The sequence below is a fragment of the Mobula hypostoma genome, chromosome 4, assembly GCF_963921235.1.
Source record: "Mobula hypostoma chromosome 4, sMobHyp1.1, whole genome shotgun sequence".
NCBI lineage: Eukaryota > Metazoa > Chordata > Chondrichthyes > Myliobatiformes > Myliobatidae > Mobula > Mobula hypostoma.
In genome coordinates, this window is record NC_086100.1 from 93,386,545 (window position 1) to 93,407,366 (window position 20,822).

The following is a 20,822-nucleotide window of genomic DNA, read 5'->3' on the forward strand; positions in this document are numbered from 1 at the left end:
AGATGCCAGGTAGGATAGATGAATGCTCCTCTTGCAGGATGTGGGTATACAGGGAGATCTCCGAAGTCCCTAACAACTGAGCTGGTGCTGGAACTTAACGAACTCCAAATCATTCGGCAGGCAAAAGATAGGACAGCCGCAAGAAGAAGTTTGTGAACCCTTTGCAATTACCTGGTTTTCTGCATCAATTATTCATAAAATGTAGTCTGTCACAATAATAGACAAACACAATCTGCTTAAATTAGTAACACACAAATAACTGTACTTTTCATGTCTTTATTAAATACAATAATTTAATCATTCACAGTCCAGGTTGGAAAAAGTATGTGATCCCTTGTATTTAATAACTGGTAGAACCTCCTATAGCAGAAAAAACCTCCACCAAACATTTCCTGTAGCGGCTGCTCAGACTTGCACAACAGCGCGGAGGAGTTTTAGACCATTCCTCCATACAAAACTGTTTCAGTTCATGCTACAGCATTTCAATTGGGTTAAGGTCTGGACTCTGACTTAGGCATACCAAAACACAAATTTTCTTTTTTTTAAACCATTCTGTTGTTGATTTACTCTTGTATTTCAGATCATTGTCTTATTGCATCATCCAACTTCTATTAAGCTTCAGAGGACAGGCCGCTACCCTGACATTCTCCTGTAAAATGCCTTGATATAATGTGAATTCATTGTTCCCTCAACAATTGTAAGCTGCACAGTCCCTGAGGCAGCAAAGCAGCCCCAAACCATGATAGTCCTCCCACCATGCTTCACAGTTTTGGTGTGCAGTACTCCAAACATATTGGTGTGTATTTCTGCCAAAATATTCAACTTTTGTCTCATCTGTCCCAGAAGCATTATGAAAAATCCAGGTGGTCATTTGCAAACTTGAGAAACTTAGAAGGAGCTGAATCATTGAGTGTGGGTCTTCAAGCTCCTGTACTTCCTCCCTGACAGCAGCAACAAGAAGAGTGCATGTACCAGTTGGTGAGGGTTTGACATTCTGGAAATTCACAATCCTGCCGAAAGAGTCTTCATATAAATATGTTGATAAGGTAACATAGCTGCGATTCCCGCACTCAAGACTGTCCAGTTTCTTAAATTACCCAGACCTCCGAGATAGGAAAAGCATATGATTTACACAGCTCAGATGTCATCTATAAATTTGCCACTGGCATCACTGTCACCATATCAGATGGTGACAAGGAGACATAAAAGAGTGAGAAAGACAACCTGATTGAGTCGTGTCACAACAACAACCCCACACTCAACAGCAAGACCAATGAATTGATTGAACTTTAGGAAGGGAAGGTCAGGAGAACGCACACTAGTCTGCATTGAGGGATCAGCAGAGGAAAGGGTGAACTATCATGAAGAAAGCACACCAGAGGCTATATTTCTTTAGGGCTCTGAGGAGATTTGGTATGTCCCCAAACCTCCAAATTTCCAAGAGTCCTTTCACGGAAATTTTAAAGGTTTCAAAGGTGCATTTAATGTCTGAGAAATGTATACAATATACATCCTGAAATGCTTTTTCTTGGCAACCATCCACGAAAACAGGAATGCTCCCAAAGAATGAATGACAGTTAAATGTTAGGACCCCAAAGTCGCCCCCCATAGCTCCCTTCCCTCCCACGTGTAAGAGGCAGCAAGCAACCATCCCCCCCTCCCCCCACCAGAAAAAAAACATCGGCACCTGCCTCCAAGCACTCAAGCGTGCAGCAAAGCAACAGCAAAAACACAAACTTGCAGTACCCCAAAAACTACTCATTCACCCGGTATTCGATATACCACAGGCTCTCTCTCTCTCTCTCTCTCTAATAAGGGAGAAAGAGGTGTCTCCGTTTCACAATGAGAGGGGAGACATAACAAACTCACTGGTTTACGATACTAATATACGGGGCAGAACATTCTGACTGGTTCCGTCATAGCCTGGTCTGGAGCTTCTAATGCACAGGATCATATCAGGCTGCTGAGGGTTACAGACCCAGCCAGTTCCATCACAGACTCAACTCATCCTGCCATCAAGGGCATCTTCAAGAGACAGTTCCATTTCAATAGGGTGGCACAATAGCAGAGCAGCTAGCATAACGATTTACAGTGCCACCAACAAGAAGGCTGGGGTTTAATTCCTGCCACAGTCTGTAAGGAGTTTGCCTGTTCTTCCCCTGACTGCATGGGTTTCTTCTGGGTCCTCTGGTTTCTCTCCACTTTCCAAAAGACATATGGGTTAGGGTAAGCAAGTTGTGGGCATGTTATGTCTGTGACAAAGAATGGTAGCACTTTCAGGCTGCCCCAACTTCAGGCTGTGCTGGTCACTGATGCAAATGAGGCGTTTCTTAATGTTTCAATGTGACAAATAAAATTAATCTTTATTCCTTTTTCAAGGTGGTGGCATCCATTATTAAAAACCCTCACCATTCAGACAGAACATGTCCTCTTCAGATTACAACCATCAAGGTCGAAGAACAGGAACCTGAACGATCTATGATCACTATCTCATTATTCTCTTTTTTATACCATTTATTTTGGTCACTTCCACTGCCATTGGGTTAATAAACTGACCTGAAACACTTCAGGACCAACTCAGACTACATTCCTTTGGGTGAGGAACTTACTGAGGTACGGGCAAAGCAGGATAAAGATGAGGCCCTTCCTGAGGACAGAAAGTTCTGCCTCAGAGAGGGGAAGGTTAGATGGAATAGTGAAGACCCAGAATAGATGAGCACTGGAATCAGAAGGGGGAAGAGAACTGATGGTATCAGAGGGGAGAGGAGGGTTGGGACATTCAGGGAAGGTGCGGTGGGAGATGGAGGCTCCAAAGACCCAAGAGGTGACGGTGGGGCCTGAGAGACACAGGATTGCAGAGTGGTGGCGGGAGAAGAGGAGACTGAGAGGTCCAGTGTCAGCACGTGAAGTCTCGGCCTCGAGGTGCTGGTTATCATGCTCAAGGCTGGAGCCGAAGCTAGAGGTCACAAAATTAGCTGCTTGAAGGCATCCAGGGTCACAGGAAATGAAAAAATTAAAATGTTGCTCACAATGTAAGCTGAAAAGTTTTCTATCTTGTCCACGTGTGCCTCTGCATGCTTTTGGTTGCCAGCACCACCCACAGCAATGGAATCTTTTCATTGATTTTTCAGTGTTTAGCCTGAAAGCTGAGCTGCTACACAACGGCGATGCCCACCCTTCAGCACCAATCGGCGATGCCCACCCATCAGCACCAATCGGCGAAGGCCAACCATCAGCACCAATCGGTGATGCCCACCCATCAGCACCAATCGGTGATGCCCACCCATCAGCACCAATCGGCTATTCAGTACATGAAAGTAAACTACCAACATTTGGAAGTCCTGTTGAAACACATACAGTACAGCAACTACAAATGGAACATCTCTTCTGATTTGAAAGTAACAGTGCTACTAGGAGGAATGTAGCTCGGATACACCAAGTCCCCTTGTTTCATTTGTAATTGGGACAGCCATGCTAAAGAGTCTCATTACATTATAAAGGATTGGCCCTCCATAAAGCAGTCGGTTCCAGGGCAGAAAAGTATGACACATAAGCCACATGTACACCCAAAAAAGATATGTTTACTTCTTCTTCATATAAAACAGATGGTTATAAAAAAATTTGTGAAAGTGATGAATGATGCATCTATTTTCCTTTTCAAGGTGGCTAGAGTCCTGTCAGAGTTCTGCACGGTGGTGTGTTCCTGTTCTTGGAGCTCGAGATCAGCCACATTTTCGGTATCTTCAGGATCGGCCTGAAGACAAGCGCCTTCAGAGTGCAGCCCTGTGTACCCGATTTCTCGCTGGTGTCGCAAACTGAAGCATCGCGGAGAGCTGGAACATCGAAACAGCAACTGTTTATATTCCCCCTCGCTGTGGAAGGAGTGATATCTCTCCCCCTTGTTAGTGAAGTTTGTCAAACCGTCGGGATGAACAGGTCTCTGGGCTTTGTTGTTGCTTGCAAGGTGGGTGATTGGAGTGCTGATGCTTTCTGCTAAAATAAGTGGGGGGAGCAGGAGGAGGAGGAGGGTTGATGCTGCTTGCTGCTGCTTGAGCATGGATGGGGTCAGGGTGCTTTGGGTTTCTAACATTTTTATGCCATTCATTCTTTGGGATTTTTCTTCTGTTTTGAGGTTGTGTGCAGAGAGTTAGAATTTCAGATCGTATTATTGTATACATTCTCTGATATGAAATGGAACCACTGAACCATTGAAAGAAGGAAGGTGAAAGATTACGAAACTTGAGATGTTTCCCAGGATAATTGATACCAAGATTAAAGAAGGCATTTGTTGGTCGACAAATCAGTGGCCATCAATAAAAGGCTATTTGAAGAAATTTATTTATTTATTGGGATACAGCATGTTCTAGTGGAACCAAAGAAAATTGCATGGAAAGCATTTAAGGATGTTGCTGAAAATTTTCTTGGTAACCACAGAGCACCAAAGTATGTGCAGTTGGTTGACAACATGCTTCAAGCATACAAAATCATGAAGTGCAACATGTCACTGAAGATTCATTTTCTGCATTCCCATTTAGACTTCTTTCCTGTAAATCTTGCCACTGTGATTGACAAGCATAGTGAATGGTTTCACCAGGACATTGCGTTCATGGAGAAACTGTATCAGTGTGACTGGAATCCATCAATGCTGGCTGATTATTGCTGGACATTTCAGCTGGAAGCTTCGGTCACTGAGTACAAATGAAAATCATCAACAATATATTTTTAGCTTAGTTTAGTTGAACTACTGCGAAGTGTCAGCACTGTTATGCAATTAAAAACATTCTATTCAATTAGTTTTTTGTTTCTCCAAATTCCAACCCAATACAAGTAGTCTGAAATTATATTTGTGTTCAGCTTCAAGTGATCTATGAGAACCACATAAAATTTTTGAGGAAGCAATACTTACAAAGAAATTTGCTGTCCAGTATAAGTTATGATGAGGCTATGCAAATTTGTGTTTGTGATGTACTGCATTTCATTTTCAAGACATTTATAATCTGTGGATATATGCCCATGACAATAAATGGTAAAGTTGATAAATCAATTTAAAAACTCTTCTTGTAAAGTTTAAATCCACCTAAATTCATTACCTTCCTGAAGAACATCTTTGAGAGTGACCCTCTCTCTGGAGATAGCTATGTCCTTCACTTTAGCTTTTGCCTCTGCAAGTGTAACACTTTTAAGATCATTTTTTTCTATCCGGAGTGTTGGGTAACCTGGAAAGAAAAAGTAAAGGCCAATACTCTACATATTTAACTTACTCAAAACTCAAAGGTGTTTAATTGCATGGTGTTTAACAACAATCGAGGTAGCTGGAGACACCAACAAGTAATGAGGAAAACAGATTTGATACCCCCTACTCCATCTGCCCACCAAGGAACCATGACCACCACATCCACTCACCATCCACCTCCCCATATTCTTTGCTTTTTAACCAATTCTACCCAACAAACTTTGACCACCACCCCGACCCTGGTTCCAACCACTCTCCTCCTCTCCCTCATTAAGCTAAAAGCAAACCACAGTTAACAACCCAAAAGACTCAGAATTTTACAGCAGAGTTATATTAGCAGATTCTCCAGAAAATGGGATGTTAGTTTTTATTAATACCTCAGCATACAACTAATTCACTTTTTAACATATCACACTATTTGAATATAAATTGCCCAGTAAACCAGGCAAGTGGAAAGTAAACACAAAGTGAGGCCCTGTAAGTAGAAAGGGAGTACAGGTGAACCTGCAGACAATAAACAAGGTTGTCAAGGGATACAGAAGTGTATGAATAAGCCAAAATTATGGGTGGAGAAATGGCAGATGGAGTTTTATCTGGGCAAGTGTGAATAGTTGCACCTTGGGAGATCAAATGTCAGGGGAAAGAATCAAGTAAGTGTGTACCTAGTACTCCCAAATAATTATTTTACATTGGTTATTTACCAAGGAGAATAATGTATAAAATATTAAGATTTGTATGAAACATGCTATTACTTTCAAAGTAAATATGCAAAAAGATAGGTCTGGTCTACGGATTGAGATTCTAAATTGGAGAAAGGCCAATTTTGAAAGGATCAGAAATGAGCTGGCAAGTGTGGATTGGGACAGGTTTTATATGTCAAAGGTATATTTGGCAAGTGGGAGGCTTTCAAAAGTGAAATACTAAGCTTGTCAGAATGAACGGTAAGGAGGTGTAGGGAATCTTGGTTTTCAGGTGATATTAAGGGCCTGTTTAAGAAAAAAAAAGGAGCTGCATAGCAGGTATAGGCAGATAGGAACAAATGAGGTACTTATAAAATGCAAGAGAACACTGAAGAAAGAAATCCAGGAAGGCTAAAAGAAAACATGAGATTGCCCAAGCTGACAACGTCATGGAAAATCCTAAGGGATTCGACTGATATGTTAAGAGGAAAAGTATTGCAAGGAACGAAATTGGTCCTCTGGAAGATCAGAATGGTAATCCATGCATGGAGCCAAAAGAGATGGGGGAGATCTTAAATTACTTTTTTGCATATGTATCTACTCAGGAGATGGATACAGACTCTTACAGAAATGAGAGAAAGCAGCATCGACTTCGTGGACCCTATTCAGATTACAGAGGAGGATGCGCTTGCTATCTTGAGGCAAATTAAAGTGAATAAATCCCCAGGATCTGACATGGTGTTCCCTCAGATCCTGTGTGGGGGTAAGTGCAGAAATTACCAGGGCCCCGGCAGAGATATTTAAATCATCCTTAGCAACAGGAGTGATACCAGAGGATTGGAGAACAGCTAATATTCCTCCACTATTTAAAAAAGGCTCTAAACATATATCAGGAAATTATAGTCTCAGGATTACTGCCTGTGCCATGTGACAGTGAGTAAAGGAATAGAATGAGTGGAGGATAAATGTCTGGCTGAGGGATTGGAGCAGGGGGCAGGGATTCAGATCTCTGGATCATTAGGACCTGTTTTGGGGCAAGTGTGAGGTGAATTGATTATGGGGAGCAAGGACATAGCAGACCAATTGAATAATTACTTTGGTTCTGTCTTCACTAAGGAGGACATAAATAATCTTCCAGAAATAGTAAGGGACAGAGGGTCCAGTGAGATGGAGGAACTGAGCGAAATACATGTTAGTAGGGAAGTGGTGTTAGGTAAATTGAAGGGATTGAAGGCAGATAAATCCCCAGGGCCAGATGGTCTGCATCCTAGAGTGCTTAAAGAAGTAGCCCAAGAAATAGTGGATGCATTAGTGATAATTTTTCAAAACACGTTAGATTCTGGACTAGTTCCTGAGGATTGGAGGGTGGCTAATGTAACCCCACTTTTTAAAAAAGGAGGGAGAGAGAAACCGGGGAATTATAGACCGGTTAGCCTAACGTCGGTGGTGGGGAAACTGCTGGAGTCAGTTATCAAGGATGTGATAACAGCACATTTGGAAAGCGGTGAAATGATCGGACAAAGTCAGCATGGATTTGTGAAAGGAAAATCATGTCTGATGAATCTCATAGAATTTTTTGAGGATGTAACTAGTAGAGTGGATAGGGGAGAACCAGTGGATGTGGTATATTCGGATTTTCAAAAGGCTTTTGACAAGGTCCCACACAGGAGATTAGTGTGCAAACTTAAAGCACACGGTATTGAGGGTAAGGTATTGGTGTGGGTGGAGAATTGGTTAGCAGACAGGAAGCAAAGAGTGGGAATAAACGGGACCTTTTCAGAATGGCAGGCGGTGACTAGTGGGGTACCGCAAGGCTCAGTGCTGGGACCCCAGTTGTTTACAATATATATTAATGACTTGGATGAGGGAATTAAATGCAGCATCTCCAAGTTTGCGGATGACACGAAGCTGGGCGGCAGTGTTAGCAGTGAGGAGGATGCTAAGAGGATGCAGGGTGACTTGGATAGGTTGGGTGAGTGGGCAAATTCATGGCAGATGCAATTTAATGTGGATAAATGTGAAGTTATCCACTTTGGTGGCAAAAATAGGAACAGATTATTATCCGAATGGTGGCCGATTAGGAAAAGGGGAGGTGCAACGAGACCTGGGTGTCATTATACACCAGTCATTGAAAGTGGGCATGCAGGTACAGCAGGCGGTGAAAAAGGCGAATGGTATGCTGGCATTTATAGCGAGAGGATTCGAGTACAGGAGCAGGGAGGTACTACTGCAGTTGTACAAGGCCTTGGTGAGACCACACCTGGAGTATTGTGTGCAGTTCTGGTCCCCTAATCTGAGGAAAGACATCTTTGCCATAGAGGGAGTACAAAGAAGGTTCACCAGATTGATTCCTGGGATGGCAGGACTTTCATATGAAGAAAGACTGGATGAATTGGGCTTGTACTCGTTGGAATTTAGAAGATTGAGGGGGGATCTGATTGAAACGTATAAGATCCTACAGGGATTGGACAGGCTAGATGCAGGAAGATTGTTCCCGATGTTGGGGGAAGTCCAGAACGAGGGGTCACAGTTTGAGGATAGAGGGGAAGCCTTTTAGGACCGAGATTAGGAAAAACTTCTTCACACAGAGAGTGGTGAATCTGTGGAATTCTCTGCCACAGGAAACTGTTGAGGCCAGTTCATTGGCTATATTTAAGAGGGAGTTAGACCCTTGGGGCTACGGGGGTCAGGGGGTATGGAGGGAAGGCTAGGGCGGGGTTCTGAGTTGGATGATCAGCCATGATCATAATAAATGGCGGTGCAGGCTCGAAGGGCCGAATGGCCTACTCCTGCACCTATTTTCTATGTTTCTATGTTTCTATGTATAAAAAGGACGGGTTCCACTTGAATTCCAACTAGAATTGTTGGGGGGTGGGAACCGAACTGAAGAGACTGGGGAAGAGGTGGTTGGCTCACAAACAGAGAAAGCTTGGAGACAGTGTGTGAGGGAGGATAAGCAGGTGATAGAGAAGGGACGCGCTCAGACCGACGGCTTGAGACGTGTCTATTTTAACGTAAGGAGCATTGTGAACAAAGTGGATGAGTTCAGAGCATGGATCAGTACTTGAAGCTAAGATGTGGTGGCCATTACAGAGACTTGGATGGCTCAGGGTCAGGAATGGTTACTTCAAGTGCTGGGTTTTAGATGTTTCAGAAAGGACAGGGAGGGAGGCAAAAGAGGTGGGGGCATGGCACTGTTGATCAGAGATTGTGTCACGGCTGCAGAAAAGGTGGACGTCATGGAAGGATTGTCTACGGAATCTCTGTGGGTGGAGGTTAGGAACAGGAAGGGGATCAATAACTGTACTGGGTGTTTTTTATAGGCTGCCCAATAGTAACAGATTACAAATATACCTGGGGATATGAATTGACAATAAACTGGACTGGTCAAAGAACACTGAGGCTGTCTACAAGAAGGGTCAGAGCCATCTCTATTTCCTGAGGAGACTGAGGTCCTTTAACATCTGCCGGACGATGCTGAGGATATCCTACGAGTCTGTGGTAGCCAGTGCTATCATGTTTGCTGTTGTGTGCTGGGGCAGCAGGCTGAGGATAGCAGACACCAACGGAATCAACAAACTCATTCGTAAGGCCAGTGATGTTGTGGGGATGGAACTGGACTCTCTCACGGTGGTGTCTGAAAAGAGGATGCTGTCTAAGTTGCATGCCATCTTGGTCAATGTCTCCCATCCACTACATAATGTACTGGGTAGACACAGGAATACATTCAGCCAGAGACTCATTCCACCGAGATGCAGCACAGAGCGTCATTGGAAGTCATTCCTGCCTGTGGCCATCAAACTTTACAACTCCTCCTTTGGAGGGTCAGACACCCTGAGCCAATAGGCTGGTCCTGGACTTATTTCATAATTTACTGGCATAATTTACATATTACTATTTAACTATTTATGGTTCTATTACTATTTATTATTTATGGTGCAACAGTAACGAAAACCAATTTCCCCCGGAATCAATAAAGTATGACTATGACTATGACTAACAGGGATATCAAGGAGCAGATAGGTAAACAGATCCTGAAAAAGTGTAACAATAACAGAGTTGTCGTGCTGGGAGATTTTAACTTCCCAAATATCGATTGGCATCTTCCTAGATCAAGGGGTTTAGATGGGGCGGAGCTTGTTAGGTATGTTCAGGAAGGTTTCTCGACACAATATGTAGATAAGCCTGCAAGAGGAGAGACTGTACTTGATTTGGTATTGGGAAATGAACCTGGTCAGGTGTCAGTTCTCTCTTGATGGGAAAGCATTTTGGAGACAGTGATCATAATTCTATCTCCTTTACAATAGAATTGGAGAGAGATAGGAACAGACAAGTTAGAATAGCGTTTAATTGGAGTAAGGGGAATTAGGAGGCTATCAGGCAGGAACTTGGAACCTTAAAATGGGAACAGATGGAACAGATTAGGAACAGGAAGGGGTCAATAACTCTACTGGGTGTTTTTTATAGGCCGCCCAATAGTAACAGGGATATCGAGGAGCAGATAGGTAAACAGATCTCTTTCCACATTTCTTCTGTACGGAAGAAATGTGGAAAATGTTCAGGGGATATTTGTGTGGAGTTCTCCATAGGTACGTTCCAAAGAGACAGGGAAGTTATGGCAGGGTACAGGAACGATAGCGTACAAAGGTTGTAGTAAATCTAGTCAAGAAGAAAAGCTTACGGAAGGTTCAAAGAGCTAGGTAATACTAGAGATCTAGAAGATCATAAGGCTAACAGGAAGGAGCTTAAGAATGAAATTAGGAGAGCCAGAAGGGGCATGAGAAAGCCTTGGCGGGCAGGATTAAGGAAAATCCCAAGGCATTCTGCAAGTATGTGAAGAGCAAGAGGATAAGAGAATAGGACTATCAAGTGTGACAGTGGGAAAGTGTGTATGGAACCGGAGGAAATAGCAGAGGTACTTAATGAATACTTCACTTCAGTATTCACTATGTAAAAGGATCTTGGTGTTGTAGTGATGACTTGCAGCAGACTGAAAAGCTTGAGCATGTAGAAAGAGGATATGATGGAGCATTTGGAAAGCATCAAGTTGGACAAGTTGCCAGGACTAGACGAAATGTACCCCAGGCTACTGTGGGAGGCAAGGGAGGTGATTGCTGAGCCTCTGGCGATGATCTTTGGGGACGGGAAAGGTTCCGGAGGATTGGAGGGTTGCGGATGTTGTTCCCTTATTCAAGAAAGGGAGTAGAGATAGCCCAAGAAATTATAGGCAAGTGAGTCTTACTTCAGTGGTTGCTAAGTTGATGGACAAGATCCTGAGAGGCAAGATTTATAAACATCTGGAGACGAATAATATGATTAGGAATAGTCAGTGTGGCTTTGTCAAGGGCAGGTCGTGCCTTATGAGCCTGACTGAATTTTTTGAGGATGTGACTAAACACGTTGATGAAGGATGAGCAGTAGATGTAGTGTATATGGAATTCAGCAAAGCATTTGATAAGGTACCCCATGCAAGGCTTATTAAGAAAGTAAGGAGGCATGGGCTCCAAGGGGACATTGCCTTGTGGATCCAGAACTGGCTTGCCTACAGAAAGCAAAGAGTGGTTGTAGACGGGTCATATTTTGCATGGAGGTCGGTGACCAGTAGTGTGCCTCAGGGATCTGTTCTGGAACCCTTACTCTTCGTAATTTTTATAAATGACCTGGATGAGGAGGTGGAGGGATGGGTTAGTAAGTTTGCTGATGACACAAAGGTTGGGGGTGTTGTGGATAGTGTAGAGGGCTGTCAGAGGTTGCAGTGGGACATTCGTAGGATGTAAAACTGGGCTGTGAAGTGACAGATGGAGTTCAACCCAGGTAAGTGTGAAGTGGTTCATTTTGGTAGGTCAAGTATGATGGCAGAATGTAATATTAATGGTAAGACTCTTGGCAGTGTGGAGGAGCAGAGGAATCTTGGGGTCCGAGTCCATAGGATGCTCAAAGCAGCTGCGCAGGTTGACTCTGTGGTTAAGAAGGCATACGATGTACTGGCCTTCATCAATTGTGGAATTGAATTGAGGAGCCAAGAGGTAATGTTGCAGCTATGTAGGACCCTGGTCAGACCACACTTGGAAGTACTGTGCTCAGTTCTGATCACCTCACTACAGGAAGGATGTGGAAACCATAGAAAGGGTGCAGAGGAGTTTTACAAGGATGTTGCCTGGATTGGGGAGCATGCCTTATGAAAACAGGTTGAGTGAACTCAGTCTTTTCTCCTTGCAGTGACGGAGGATGAGAGGTGACCTGATAGAGGTGTATATGATGATAAGAGGCATTGATCGTGTGGATAGTCAGGGGCTTTTTCCCAGGGCTGAAATGGCTGCCACAAGAGGGCACAAGTTTAAGGTGCTTGGGAGTAGCTACAGAGGAGATGTTGGGGTAAGTTTTTTTACGCAGAGAGTGGTGAGTACATGGAATGGGGTGCCGGCAACAGTGGTGGAGGCGGATTAGACAGGGTCTTTTTAGAGACTTTTGGATAGGTACGTGGAGCTTAGAAAAATAGAGGACTATGGGTAACCCTAGTAATTTCTAAGGTAGGGACACGTTCGGCACAACTTTGTGGGCCAAAGGGCCTGTACTGTGCTGTAGGTTTTCTATGTTTTTATGTTTAATAAGACATCGATGAGGGCTAATTTGTGTACAGCTTTGGTCACCTACCTACAGGAAAGATGTAAATAAGGTTGAAAGAGTACAGAGAAAATTTACAATGATGTTGAGTTATTGGCAAAAATTGCATAGATTATAATGTTATTCCTTAAAATGTAGAAGATTGAGATACACAAAATTATGAGGGGGTATAGATATGGTAAGTACAAGTAGTCTTGTTCCACTAAGGTTGGGTGGGACTACAACTAGAGGTTAAGGTGAAAGGTAAAAATTCAGGTCAAAGAAACTGTAGTGTTAGCTATCTTAAAGAATGTTAGGTGGATAAGTCCACAGGTCCTGATGGGATATAACACCAGTTACTGAGAGAGGCAAGAGACTATAGACTGCTGGGGCCTTGGCCAATATCTCCATGTACTCTCCAGCCACAAGCAAGGTGCCAGAAGACTGGCGAGCAGCTAATGATTTTCCAGTATTCAAGAAAGGAAATGGAATCTGTATACGTGTGAGTCTCACGTCAGTAGAGAGGAATACTCGAATGGATTCTTAGGGACAGGATTTTGGAGAAACTATGAAAAATCCTTAACAAGTAAGATTAAAGTGAATCCCAGGGAATACCATACATACATCAAAAGCAAGAGGATAAGAGGAGTGCATACTCAATGATAAAGGAGGGAATGTGCTTGGACGTAGAGGATGTGGAGGATTCTTTGCATCAGTATTTACCCAGGAGAAAGACATGGCAGATAGGAAGATCTGTGTGAAGCCTGCAAATATGATGGGGCATTTCAAGGTAAAGAAGGAGGTAGTATTGAACTGAATTAGCCCCCAGAGCCTGATGGGTGAAAGTGGAATATGCTAGGAATATACTGCCAGTGACAGTGGAAACAAATATAATAGAGAAGCTTCAGAGGCTTTTATACAGGTACACGGAAGTGTAGAGAGTGGAAGAATACAAAAACTTGGGCAGGCAGAAGGATTAGTTTAGTTACTAGTTTAATTAGTTCAGCACAACACCAAGGACCAAATGGCTTGTTTGCTGTTCTGTACTGTTCTAGGCTCATATGGCATGTGTACTTTCACTGGTCGGGGCACTGAGTACATCAGATAGTCATGTTGCAACAATACATAATTTCGCTTAGACTGCACTTCTTGATGTTTCATTATAGCAAGGATTTGCAGGCTCTGGGGTGGATGTAGAAGAGATTCACCAGAATACTGCATGGACACACTTGGACCATTTTCTCTGAAGCATTGAAGGATGAGAGGGGATCTGAAATAAGTTTATCAAATTATGGAAGGCTTAAGTCAAGTAGATATAAAGTTTTGTTCCCTTGGGTATATATATCAAATATTAGAGGACACATCTTTAAAGTGAGAGGGGCTAATTTCGAAGGAAATGTGAAAGGCAAGTTCTCTTGCACGAAGTGGTAGGAGACTGGAATGTGCAACCAAGGATGCGAGTGGAAGCAGAGACACACAATAGGAAAGTTCGGAAGAGTTTACACAGGCACAGGAAAATGCAGGAATGAAGGGATATGAATCATGTGCAGAAAAATAGGACTAGCTTAATTGGTATCAAGGATGGTATAGTCATCATGGCCAAGGTGCCTGCTCCAACTGTTGAGTTCTATGGACTGGAACCAAGGTGAGTTGGAACCTTTTGAGTCAAATGCCAAATCACTAGGACATCTGCTTAGTCATATAGCACAGTATCAGTTTACTGTAGATAAAAGAACTTGAAAATATAAGTAGAAAATACCAGAATCTCTCATTCAAAGTCCACTCATACTTCTAAACAGCAGATGACATGTCCAACATTCTTTCATGATTAACTAATTTCAGGTAATACACCAGTGACAGTAAGAATCGAATGATTTGGCAGATGAATGAGTAGCTGAAGATGCAGAGGCCAAGGTTTTAGCTTCTGGATCACTTCTGGTGAAGGTATGACTTATACAAAAAGGATGAGTTGCATCTGAATTCAAGCTGTTGGGGAGGGTTTTAAAATAATTTGGTAGTGGGTAGGAACCAGAGGGACAGGGCAGAGGATGGGGCAGTTGGTATACCGTGCATATACTGAGATTGTGAGGAAGGATAAGCAGTTGTTAGGGCAAAACTGCAGTCAGTGAGACGGTTTGAAATGTCTCTACATTAAAGCAAGTTATATCAGAAACAAGGATGATCAGTACTCAAAACTACGATGTTGTGGCCACTATAGAGAGTTGGCTGTCACAGGGCAAGAATGTGCTATATGTGTCTTATGCTGTGTGTGACTATTGATCTGTGTCTGCACTGGCCTCAAAGGATTGCTATTTCGCCTAGCTGTATACATGGACATTTATGTATGGTTGAATGGCAATTAAACTTGAACTTGAATGGCTTCTGAATGTTCCAGGATTTAGGTGCTTCAAAAAAGGCCAGGGAGAGAGGTAACAGCTGGAGGAGTGCATGACTAATTATGGATAGTATCGAAACAACAGAAAGGAAGGACATTGTGGAGGGATTGTCTACTGAATCAGTGTGGCAGAAGCCAGGAATAAAAAGAACCATGAGATAATGTTGCAGCTCCATAGGACCATGAAACATAGGAGCAGAATTAGGCTGTTGAACCCATCAAGTCTGCTCTGCCATTTCATCATGGCATATGTGTTATTCCTCCCCACCACATTCTCCTGACTTCTCCCCGTAACCTTTGACGCCCTGGCTAATCAGAATGTATCACCCTCTGATTAAAATATACTTTGTCTTGGCTTCCATAGCCATCTGTGGAAATGAATTCTACAGATTCACTACCTTCTGGCTAAAGAAATTCTTCATTTCTGTTTTAAATGGACATCGTTCTATTCTGATACTGTGCCTCCTGGTCCTAGATTTCCCCCACATGGGGAACATCCTCTCCATATCTGCTCTAACTAGGCCTTTCAATGTTCAATAAGTTTAATGAGATTATCCACCACCAATTCTTCTAAACCCTATTTTCGTATTGTTCACAAACTTGGCCACAAAGCCATTAGTTCTGTCATCCTAAGCATTCACACATAAAATGAAAAAAAGCAGACTCAACAATGACCCCTGTAGGACACCACTAATCTCCAGTAGCCAACCAGAAAAGGCTTCCTTTATTCCCATTCTTCGTCTCCTGCCAGTCAGCCATTCTGCTATCTATGCTGGTATCTTTGCTGTAATATCATGGGCTTTTATCTGTTAAGCAGCCTCATGTGTAGTACCTTGTCAAAGGCCTTCTGAAAATCCAAGTAAAGAACAACCACTGATTCTCCTTAGTTTATCCTGCTAGTTACTTCCTCTATAAATTCCAAATGATTTGTCAGACAAGATGTCCAATTAAGTAAACAATGCTAACTTTGGCCTATTTTATCTTGTGCCTCCAAGTACCCCAAAACCTCATCCCTAATAAAAAAAACTGACTGTAAAAGCTTTTATAGATATGTGAAAAGAAAAAGATTGGTTAAGACAAATGTAGGACCCTTGCAGTCAGAAACAGGTGAATTGATCATGGGGAACAAGGACATGGCAGACTAATTGAATAACTACTTTGGTTCTGTCTTCACTAAGGAGGACATAAATAATCTTCCGGAACCAAGGGTTTAGTGAGATGGAGGAACTGAGGGAAATACATGTTAGTAGGGAAGTGGTGTTAGGTAAATTGAAGGGTTTAAAGGCAGATAAATCCCCAGGGCCAGATGGTCTGCATTCCAGAGTGCTTAAGGAAGTAGCCCAAGAAATAGTGGATGCATTAGTGATAATTTTTCAAAACTCTTTAGATTCTGGATTAGTTCCTGAGGATTGCAGGATGGCTAATGTAACTACACTTTTTAAAAAAGGAGGGAGAGAGAAACCAGGGAAATATATACAGGTAAGCCTGACATCAGTGGTGGAGAAACTGCTAGAGTCAGTTATCAAAGATGTGATAACAGCACATTTGGAAAGCAGTGAAATCATCGGACAAAGTCAGCATGGATTTGTGAAAAGAAAATCATGTCTGACGAATCTCAGAATTTTTTGAGGATGTAACTAGTAGAGTGGATAGGGGAGAACCAGTGGATGTGGTATATTTGGATTTTCAAAAGGCTTTTGCAAGGTCCCACACAGGAGATTAGTGTGCAAATTTAAAGCACACGGTATTGGGGGTATGGTATTGATGTGGATAGAGAACTGGTTGGCAGACAGGAAGCAAAGAGTGGGAATAAACGGGACCTTTTCAGAATGGCAGGCAGTGACTAGTGGGGTACCGCAAGGCTCAGTGCTGGGACCCCAGTTGTTTACAATATATATTAATGACTTAGACGAAGGAATTAAATGCAGCATCTCCAAGTTTGCGAATAACACAAAGCTGGGCAGCAGTGTTAGCAGTGAGGAGGATGCTAAGAGGATGCAGGGTGACTTGGATAGGTTAGGTGAGTGGGCAATTTAATGTTGGATAAATGTGAGGTTATCCACTTTGGCAGCAAGAACAGGAAAACAGATTATTAATTGAATGGTGGCCGATTAGGAAAAGGGGAGGTACGAGACCTGGGTGTCATTGTTCACCAGTCATTGAAAGTGGGCATGCAGGTACAGTAGGCCGTGAAAAAAGTGAATGGTATGCTGGCATTCATAGCAAGAGGATTCGAGTACAGGAGCAGGGAGGTTCTACTGCAGTTGTACAAGGCCTTGGTGAGACCACACCTAGAGTATTGTGTGCGGTTTTGGTCCCCTAATCTGAGGAAAGACATTCTTGCCATAGAGGGAGTACAAAGAAGGTTCACCAGATTGATTCCAGGGATAGCAGGACTTTCATATGATGAAAGACTGGATCGACTAGGCTAATGCTCTCTGGAATTTAGAAGATTGAGGGGGGATCTGATTGAAACGTATAAAATTCTAAAGTGATTGGACAGGCTAGATGCAGGAAGACTGTTCCCGATGTTGGGGAATTCCAGAACGAGGGGTCACAGTTTGAGGATAAAAGGTAAGCCTTTTAGGACCGAGATGAGATAAAACTTCTTCACACAGAGAGTGGTGAATCTGTGGAATTCTCTGCCACAGGAAACAATTGAAGCCAGTTCATTGGCTATATTTAAGAGGGAGTTAAATATGGCTCTTGTGGCTAAAGGGATCAGCAGGTATGGAGAGAAGGCAGGTACAGAGTTCTGAGTTGGATGATCAGCCATGATCATACTGAATGGCGGTGCAGGCTCGAAAGGCCGAATGGCCTACTCCTGCACCTATTTTCTATGTTTCTATAACATCTTCCCAACCACTGAGGTCAGAGAGCTAAGTTAAATTATTGGCCAGTTAGACCCTGGGTAGACCACACTTGGAAAATTGTGTTCAATTCTGGTCAACTCATTAAACAAGGATGTAGATTCATTAAGAGAAGATGCAGAGGATGTCCATAGATTAGAAAACATGTTTTATAAGGATAGATTGAGCAAGCTAGGGCTTTCTCTTAAGAGTGAAGAATGAGAGGTGACTTTATAAAGGTGTACAAACTGAAAAGAAGCATATATCAAGTGAATAGCCAGAGGCAATTCCAAGGTGGAAATGGGTAATACCAGGGAGCATAATTTTAAGCTGATTGGAGGAAAGCATGGGGGGGGGGCGGTGCTGGGGACATCAGAGCTAATTTCTTTACACAGGGAGTGCTGAGTATATGGAACACTCCAAAAGCAATGGTGGGGGAGGCAGACACATTAGGGATATTTAAGAAACTCTTAGAAAGGTACATGGATGATAGAAAAATGGAGGGTTATGTAAGAGGGAAGGGTTAAGTTAATCTTAGAATAGGTTAAATGGTTGACACAATATCGTGGAACAAAGAACCTGCACTGTGCTGTAGTGTTCTATTTTCTGTGTACATCCATCCTTTACTTACAGAGCTACTCCACTTTTTATTTTCTGTTTGTTCTTTTGCAATTATAATTTGTTACATTAATAAGGGGTGAATTGACCAGGGTTGAGTAACAATAAGATGAATAGCTATGATTGAGAAAACTAGCTTATTTCAAAGGGATGATAAGGGACATGATATAAGGCACACAGAAAGGCTTAAAATTGCAAAGCAATTTAGAAATAATCAAGATTGCTTAATGTCATTTCCTGTACACAAGTGTAAAGGGGAACAAAATAATTGTTACTCTGGATCTGATGCAGTGCAATAATACAAAAGACTACTGAATAAAAGCAAAACACAATAAAGATAAATACATAAAATAGCTTACCTACATAGATTTGAGTGTATGCACATGTAGGGCTCTCAGCATACTAGGTGGACTGTTAACTGTTGATCCCTTATTACCAAAATGGCTTCTCTGAAGTGTTATATTAAAATGGCTTCTCGTCATGTTAACTGCTGAGCAAGGGGTTCTCTGTAACTGCAATGTTTGGGTTATACAGGGAGATAATGGAAATCGTATTCATTTGTTAGCCAGTGGAAGTCATGTTCTGTTATCTTGAATATGTGTGCTGAGTTGAGGAGCGCGGGCTTTTCGGGAGGCGAGCAGAGAGGACGGACATGTGAGGAACGGACAGCGGTTCCAGGGCAACGGATACCGGACCTCGGGGGGTTCGGATGGTGGCCGGACTCTCGCAAGGACGCTGTGGATGAAATCGGAGGCGCGAGCTCCAACGTATTAAGATATTACGTGCACAAGACTGATAAGTTACTTATGTGGCACCTAGTTTTTTGTAGTCGTTTATACTACCCATCACCAAAAATTTGCTATAAAGTATAATTCTTTACTCTCACTTGGTATATTGTTTTCATATTTGTGTTGTGGGGGTTCATTGGGCAACTCGCACCTTATCCGCACCAAAGTGATTGCACTGTTTGGCGGGGTCGACGGTTATTTACCCTAGGAAATGGGGGGTCAGTAGGGCAAAAACCCTTACACACATAAAGTAACACTAGGCTATACATAAGTTGACTGACAAGAAATAAAGTAGTGCTGGAGTTAGAGAATGGAAGTAATGATTAATCTTATTGCTTAGGTAAAGTAACAGTTTTGAGTCTCGTGGTCCTGGTGTGCATGTTTCATAGCTTCCTCCTTGATGGGAGTGAGACGAACAGTCCATGGGCAGGGCAAGTGGGATCCTTCCTGATATTATTGGCCCTTTTTCAGCACCTTTCTGTATATATGTCCTTGATAGCAGGTAGGCAGGTGCCTGTGATGTGTTAGGTAGTTTTAACTACCCTTTGCAGAGCCTTCCTGTCTGTTGCAATGCAGTTTCTGTACCAAGCTAAGAAGCAGCTACAGTCAGTTATAGAAAAGTACAGCACAGTAACATGCTGTTCTGTGCCAAACAATTTAAGCTGCCAACTTGCATTGACCTATACTGGGACCATAGCCCTCCATACCCCCATCATCCTTTGTACCCATCTTAAACGCTGAGATTGAACTTGCGTGCGTCAATTGCATTGGCAGCTCGTTCCACACTCTGCATTGGAAGCTCGCTCCACATTCCCACAACCCTATGAGTGAAGAAGTTTCCACTCATAGAACAGTACAGGCCCTTCAGCCCACAATGTTGTGCCAACCCTTAAGCCCTGCCTCCCATATAAGCCTCCACCTTAAATTCCTCCATATACCTGTCTAGTAGTCTCTTAAATTTCACGAGTGTATCTGCCTCCACCACTGACTCAGGCTGTGTATTCCATGCACCAAACACTCTCTGAGTAAAAAACCTTACTCTAATATCCCCCTTGAACTTCCCACCCCTTACCTTAAAGCCATGTCCTCTTGTATTGAGCAGTGGTGCCCTGGGGAAGAGGCGCTGGCTGTCCACTCTATCTATTCCTCTTAATATCTTGTATACCTCTATCATGTCTCCTCTCATCCTCCTTCTCTCCAAAGAGTAAAGCCCTAGCTCCCTTAATCTCTGATCATAATGCATATTCTCTAACCAGGCAGCATCCTGGTAAATCTCCTCTGTACCCTTTCCAATGCTTCCACATCCTTCCTATAGTGAGGTGACCAGAACTGGACACAGTAGTACCATAAGCTTTCTTAACTACCCTATCTACTTGTGAGGGAACTTTCAGGGATCTGTGGACATGTACGCCCAGATCCCTCCGCTCCTCCACACTACCAAGTATCCTACCATTTACTTTGTACTCTGCCTTGGAGTTTGTCCTTCCGAAGTGTACCACCTCACATTTCTCTGGGTTGAACTCCATCTGCCACTTCTCAGCCCACTTCTGCATCCTGTCAATGTCTCTCTGCAATCTTTGACAATCCTCTGCACTATCCACAACACCACCAACCTCTGTGTCGTCTGCAAACTTGCCAACCCACCCCTCTACCCCC

General features: G+C 43.0%; 1 protein-coding gene across 4 annotated transcripts in view; it reads right to left on the bottom strand.

The window, feature by feature from the left end:
- ryk (receptor like tyrosine kinase) overlaps nucleotides 1-20,822 on the bottom strand; it is a 408,854-nt gene that overhangs the window by 166,660 nt on the left and 221,372 nt on the right. For all 4 annotated transcript variants that reach the window (XR_010017706.1, XR_010017704.1, XR_010017705.1 and 1 more), the window contains exon 9: nucleotides 5,091-5,216. Coding sequence is in view for 1 of the 4 variants with exons in the window: in XM_063046162.1 (XP_062902232.1) it covers nucleotides 5,091-5,216 (126 nt within the window). In the remaining 3 variants the exon portion in view is untranslated. The remainder of the gene's footprint in view (nucleotides 1-5,090; nucleotides 5,217-20,822) is intronic.